Below are 6,992 nucleotides of genomic sequence, written 5' to 3' on the forward strand. Positions count from 1 at the left end.
GACAGTTCCACAATAATAGTAGGAGACTTCAACACACCACTGTCGATAAAGGACAGAACATCTAGAAAGAAACTCAACAAAGATACAGAAGATCTAATGGCCACAATCAACCAACTTGACCCTCAAGCTCATACCTAGAACACTCCACCCAACAGCAGCGAAGTACACATTCTTTTCCAACACACATGGATGATTCTCCAGAATAGACCACATCTTAAGCCACAAAGCAACCCTCAACAAAATCAAAACATTGAGATAATACAGAGCATATTCTGCGATCACAATGCCATAAAAGTGGAAATTAATAACAGGAAAAAAAATCAAATACATGGAAACCAAATAACACCTTGCTTAAAAACCACTTGGTAATAGAAGAAATCAAAGATGGAATCAAAATAAAATAAATAAAAATAAAGAAATAAATAAAATAGAGAACAGAAAAACAATAGAAAGAATCAACAAAACCAAAAGTTGGTTCTTTGAAAGAATCAATAAAATAGACAAACTATTGGCCAAATTAAGGAAAGAAAAACAGGAGAGGATGCAAATAACCCAAATAAGAAATGAAATGGAGGACATTACAACAGACCCAACTGAAATATAAAGGATCATAGCAAACAGAGTATTATGAAAACTATATTTCAACAAATTTGAAAACCTGTAGGAAATGGACAAATTTCTAGAAACATACTACCTAACCAAACTAACACAAACTGAGGTTGAAAATCTGAACAGACCATAACTAGAGGAGAGATTGAAAAGGTAATGAAAAAAAAACTCCCAGCCAAAAAAAAAAAAAAAAAAGCCCTGGTCCAGATAGCTTTGCTGGAGAATTCTACTAAACATTCAGGTAAGAGCTTGTACCAATACTACCCAAACTATTTCAGAACATAGAAAAGGGTGGGCTACTTTTGAATTAATTCTATGAAGCCAGCATAACTCTGATACCAAAACCAGGCAAAGGCACTAAAAAAAAAAAGTTACAAGCCAATATCACTCATGAATATAGATGCAAAAATTCTCAACAATATTCTAGCCAATAGAATTCAGCATCATTAAAAAAAAGCACAGCACGACCAAGTGGGATTCATACCAGGTATGCAAGGACGGTTCAACATCAGAAAAACAATTAACGTAATCCACCTCATAAACAAAAGAATCACATGATCATCTCAATCGATGCAGAAAAGGCACTTGACAAAGTCCAGCACAGATTCCTGATAAAAACTCTCAATAAAATAGGTATCAAAGGGAAATTCCTCAATATAATAAAATGCATCTATACAAAACCAACAGTCAATATCATTCTTTTTTTTTTTTTTTTTTTGGCCAACATCATTCTTAATGGAAAGAGGCTGAAAATATTCCCCCTGAGAACAGAAATAAGACATGGATGCCCTTTATCACCACTCCTATTTAACATTGTGCTGAAAGTCCTAGCTACAGCAATAAGGCAAGAAAAAGAAATCCAAATTGGATGCTATCCCTATTTGCAGATGATATAATACTATACATAAAGCATGCAAAAGACTCCACAAGAAAGCCACTGGAACTAATAGAAAGATTCAGCAGAGTAGCAGGATACAAGATAAACATACAAACATCAGTTGGATTCCTATACACTAATAAAGGGAACTATGAAAAGGAAGTCAGAAAAGCAATACCATTTATAAGAGCCCCTAAAGAAAAAAAGAAACTTAGGAATAAATCTAACCAGGGACATAAAAGACCTATACAAAGAAAACTACAAAATGCTACTGCAAGAAACCAAAAGAGACCTACATAAATGGAAAAACATACCATGCTCATGGATAGGTAGCCTCAACATTGTGAAAATTTCAATTCTACCCAATGCAATCTACAAATACAATGCAATCCCGATCCAAATACCAGCAGCATTCTTTAATGAGATGGAAAAACTAATCATTAATGCTTTATGGGAAGGAAAGAGGCTCTGGATATGTAAAGTACTATTGAAGAAGAAGAATAAAGTAGGAGGACTCACACTACCTGACTTTAGAACCTACTATCAGCTACAGTAGTCAGAACAGCCTGGTACTGGTACAACGACACACGTATTGACCAATGGAACCGAATTGACAATCCAGATATAAATCCATCCACCTATGGTCACCGATCTCCAATAAAGGCCCGAAGTCTGCTAAATGGGGGAAAAGACAGTCTTCTTAACAAACGGTGCTGGCAAAACTGGATGTCCATCTGAAAAAAAAAGAAACAGGACCCATTCCTCACACCATACACAAAAACGAATTCAAAATGGACCAAAGACCTAAATATGAAGCCAAAAACTATAAAGATCACAGAAGAAAAAAATAGGGTCAACACTAGAGGCCCTAATACACAGCATAAATAAGATAGGAACCATACCTAACAATATACAAACACCAGAAGATAAGCAGATAACTGGGATCTTCTAAAAATTAAACACTCATGCTCATCAAAGGACTTCACCAAAGGAGTAAAAAGAGAACTTACAGACTGGGAAAAAAAAAATTGGCTATGACAAATCCAACAAAGGTCTAATCTCCAAAACGTATAGGTAAATCCAACATCTCCACAACAAAAAGACAACCCAATTTAAAAATGGGCAAAGGATATGAACACTTACTTCATCAAAAAAGACATTCAGATGGCTAACAGCACATGAGGAAATGCTCGTGATCTGCAGACATTAGAAAAATGCAAATCTAAACTTCAATGACATACTGTCTCACCCTGACATTACTGGCACCAATAAGAAAAAAAAAAAAAACAGAAAATAACAAATGTTGGGGAGGATAGGGGGAGATTGGAACTCTGATGCAGTGCTGGTGGAGATGTAAAATGGTACAACCATTCTGGAAAATGATAAGGCACCTCCTTAGAAAGCTAGAAATAGAAATGTGATATGAACCGGCAATCCCACTCCTGGGAGTATATCCTAGAGGAATAAGATCCATCACACGAGTAGATATATGCACACCCATGTTTATTGCAGCGTTATTCACAATAGCAAAAAAGCTGGAAACAATTTAAGTGCCCATCAACACTGAATGGATAAACAAACTGTGGTACACACCCAGTGGAATACTACACAACAGTAAAGAACAACGATGAATTTGTGAAACATCTCACAACACAGATGAATCTGGAGGGCATTATGCGAGTGAAATAAGTCAGTCACAAAAGGACAAATATTGCATGAGACCACTATTATAAAAACTCATGAAAAGGTTTACACACAGAAAGAAAAAAATCTTTGATGGTTACGAGGGCGGGGAGGGGTGGGGAGGTAAAAACACTAACTAGACAATAGTCAAGTAGTAAATTTGGTAAGGGTAAGACAATACACGATACTGGGGAAGTCAGCACAACTTGATCAAGGCAAAGTCATGGAAGCTTCATAGACACATCTGAACTCCCTGAGGGACTGAATTACTGGGTTGAGGGCTGGGAACCATGGTTTCAGGTGACATCGAGCTCGGTTGCCATAACATAGTTTATAAAGAAAATGCTCTACATCCTACTTTGGTGAGTAGTTTCTGGGGTCTTAAAAGCTTGTGAGCGGCCATCTAAGATACTCCACTGGTCTCACTCCGTCTGGAGCAAGAGAGAATGAAGAAAACCAAAGACACAAGGAAAAGATTAGTCCAAAGGACTAATGGACCACAACTACCACAGCCTCCACCAGACTGAGTCCAGCACAATTAAATGGTGCCACTACCGCCACCGAGTGTTCTGACAGGAATCAAAATAGAGGGTCCTGGACGGAGCTGGAGAAAAATGTAGGACAAAATTCTAACTCACAAAAAAAGATCAGGCTTACTGGTCTGACAGGGACTGGAGAAACCCCAAGACCGTGGCCCCCTGGATACCCTGTTAGTTAACTCAGTACTGAAGTCACTCCTGAGGTTCACCCTTCAGCCAAAGATTAGATAGGCCTAATCTAAACAAGAGTAGATGGGCACACCAGCCCAGGGGCAAGGATGGGGAGATATGAAGAGACAGGAAAGTTGCTAATGGGGAACCCAAGGTTGAGAAGGTGAGAGTGTTGACAGGTCATGGGGTTGGCAACCAATGTCACAAAACAATATGTGTATTAATTGTTTAATGAGAAATTAATTTGCTCTGTAAGCCTTCATCTAAAGCACAATAATAATAGATTAATTAAATTCAGACTTACACAAAACTGATTTCTATGAAGAGTTCAATCTTTTTAGAAGAATTATTCCTTAAGGATTATAAAAAAAGAGTATCATCTCTAGATGTACTAAAATTTATATTTTGAGATAATGTATCAGAATTGTCACAACCTATAAAACACTCTTAACAACTCCATTAACCATTGCATCTGCAGAACAAACTTTCTGAAAATTAAAAATTTGGGTCTTTGTTACCATGACTCATTAAGAGTGACTGATATCACTTTCATTTATATAAATTGAAAATGAAGTTACTAAAAGTATAAATTTTGATGATTTAATAATTTGTACAAAAGCAAGTCATACAAACTTATGATTCGTTAATTTATCAAATATTAATAAAGAACCATTTGTTATATAAAATTGACACAAAATATTAATACCCTACAAGTCCCACATATTGAGAATTGAACACTGACAGGCCTCACCTGTATAAGCTATAATGCACTTTTCCAAAAGGCTTCAACTTAACGCTGTCTGAGATATCGGGGATCTTGAGCTTCTCCAACTCCTTCTGCAGCTTGGCGACTCCCTCCTGGCAGGCTGAGAGGAGAAAGTAGAAGGGTGACAGTCAGAGCACAGCAAGGAACCTGGAACATCAGGTCAGGGCAGGCTCCGGGCCCTTGGCCTTGTCCATAGCAGAGGCACCCAGGGTGCTGCCTTTGAGATGGGATTGGAGGGGCCTAAAACAGGAGTCATCTTAAGTTTTCTGTAAAGGGATAAACAGTAAATATTTTCAGCTTCATAGGTCATACCGACTCTGCTGCCATAGACAATACCTAAATAAATGAGCATGGCTATGTTCCAATAAAACTTTATTGATGGCACTGCAGTTTGAATTTCATGTCATTTTCATGTATTGTGACATACTATTTTTCTTTTGATTTTTCCAATCATTTAAAAATGGAAAAACCATTCCTAGCTCATGGGTCATACAAAAGCATGTGGTGGGCCAGATTTGGCCCGTGGGCTGTAGTTTGCCAACCTCTGGTCTAAAATATCACAGCCCAAACATCCAGTCAGGCATCCTACAAGGTTTACTGAATACTGATTCCATGCTTGGCACTGTGCTATGTCCTCGCTGTGCTATGTTCCCCCCCACCCCCAGGCCCTCTGGCTTTTGGTCCTCTCTTTACAGGACCTTTGCAAATGCTGTTCCCCCTGCCTAGGAAACCTTCCCTCCCATCTTCACCTGGTCAGCTCCTGGTCAGCTCAACCATCAGTACCTCAGGGAACATTCCGGACCCAGTAGACTAGAGTAAACTCTCTGGTTGTCATTCTCTTGACGCTGTGGATTTCTCCTTCAGGATACCTGTTATATTTGTAGTTATACGTCTACTCATATTGTTTTTTCACTAATGCCTCTATCTCCTATTAGATGGAAGCTCCCCTCTTTATCAGGACCTTCAATAGAGGCCTTCCTCAGGTACCTCTACTAAAGCCTCCTTATCAGGAGGGAAGGCGAGACCTCCAAGATTATTTCTTCCCACTCTGACTCGGTACTTTTTCACTCCTAGCCCTTTTCCCACACCCTCCCTCTTGCTCTGGGGCCCATAAAACTGGAGAAACCTTTTGTTCAGGGCTCCCTCAGCAGTGAGACAGGTCTTTACATCAGCTCTGATCCACGTGCCCCTTACTGGGAAGGGCACTGGGGTACCTTTCCTGGGAAAACATGGAACACGGAGGAGCTGGTGCCTTCTCTGGTTTCACCCCTTGCTTATACTATTGCAGCAAATGATTAAAGGCTTGACCATTACTTCCACTTTGGCTGTTGTCTTAATTGACTACTGGGACACCTGGCAACTGAGCTCAGCACCCCCAGCTCAGCTAACTGACAAGTCCCTCCCAGGGCTGTAGTGAGGACTAAATGAGAGCCCTCAGGCCAGTGCAGGGCAGTGGTGGCCGTTTCATTCCACTCTCTCCTCTATCTGAGCCTGGATGAGTGGCCTGGGGACCTTCTTTGGGTCACCCACTAGGTAATGGGCACAACATGGCTGCCTGGCTTCTGCACTCGGGAAGACCACTAAGAAAGATCCTCCAGACGCTCGTCCCACCTGTCCAGCCTCCTTATGGGTCCTGAGCTCTGTTCATGCTGAGAGTGAGACAGGGATCTAGAGGAAAATGTCAGGACTACAAACTGGCTTTGAAAGGAAGAGAAGGATCCAAATTTGGGAGTTGGGTAGAGGGAGAGAGGGAGGAGACCAAGAGGACCCTCAAGGACCTAAGCACTGGACTTGGAGTCCTCCAGTGCTCCAATTCCAGCTCTGCCACTTCCCAGCAGTGTGACCTTGTGACCTTGCCTCAGTTTCTTCATATATAAAATGGGGGTAAGAGGGCCTACCTTGCAGAGCTGTGAGCATGCCATGTACCAGATTTAGAGGGCTGGCACGCAGTAAGTGCTTAACAAGTGCATCACAGGGGTGGGAAGGGAGGTAAGGAAGGCATCCAATTACCGTAGTCAAGGCCCTTCTGGGTGATCCTGGCCACAAAGCCGGGGTTGATGGCTGCTACCACGGCTGTACCCACTGCAACTAGCATCACCAGGGCTGCCCATCTGGCCATGTCCTCGTCCTCCAGAGCTGTCAAAGCCTTGGGGCCTCAGAGGGGAACCAGGACCTATAAAGGAGTCAGCTGGGGAAACACAATGCAGCCAAATATAGAAAGAAGGAAGGAACCAGGACGGAATTTCGGGCTGCGGTTCCCCATTATGGTTGGGGCTGTAGCCCCAGAGGCAGCGATGCACACATTTGTCTGTGTGTGTGTGTGTGTGTGTGTGTGTGTGTAGTTTGG

The 6,992-nt window shown here is 41.1% G+C and overlaps 1 protein-coding gene across 1 annotated transcript in view; it reads right to left on the reverse strand.

The window, feature by feature from the left end:
* Positions 1-6,780, reverse strand: part of BPI (bactericidal permeability increasing protein) — a 49,556-nt gene extending 42,776 nt beyond the window's left edge. Inside the window, exons 1-2 of the mRNA XM_049869077.1 lie at positions 6,656-6,780; positions 4,631-4,745 (exon numbers count right to left, since the gene is read on the reverse strand). Of these exons, the coding sequence (XP_049725034.1) occupies positions 4,631-4,745; positions 6,656-6,764 (224 nt within the window). The 5' untranslated portion in view covers positions 6,765-6,780. The remainder of the gene's footprint in view (positions 1-4,630; positions 4,746-6,655) is intronic.
* Positions 6,781-6,992: the final 212 nt, after the last annotated feature.

The sequence above is a fragment of the Elephas maximus genome, chromosome 25, assembly GCF_024166365.1.
Source record: "Elephas maximus indicus isolate mEleMax1 chromosome 25, mEleMax1 primary haplotype, whole genome shotgun sequence".
NCBI classification, from domain to species: Eukaryota; Metazoa; Chordata; class Mammalia; order Proboscidea; family Elephantidae; genus Elephas; species Elephas maximus.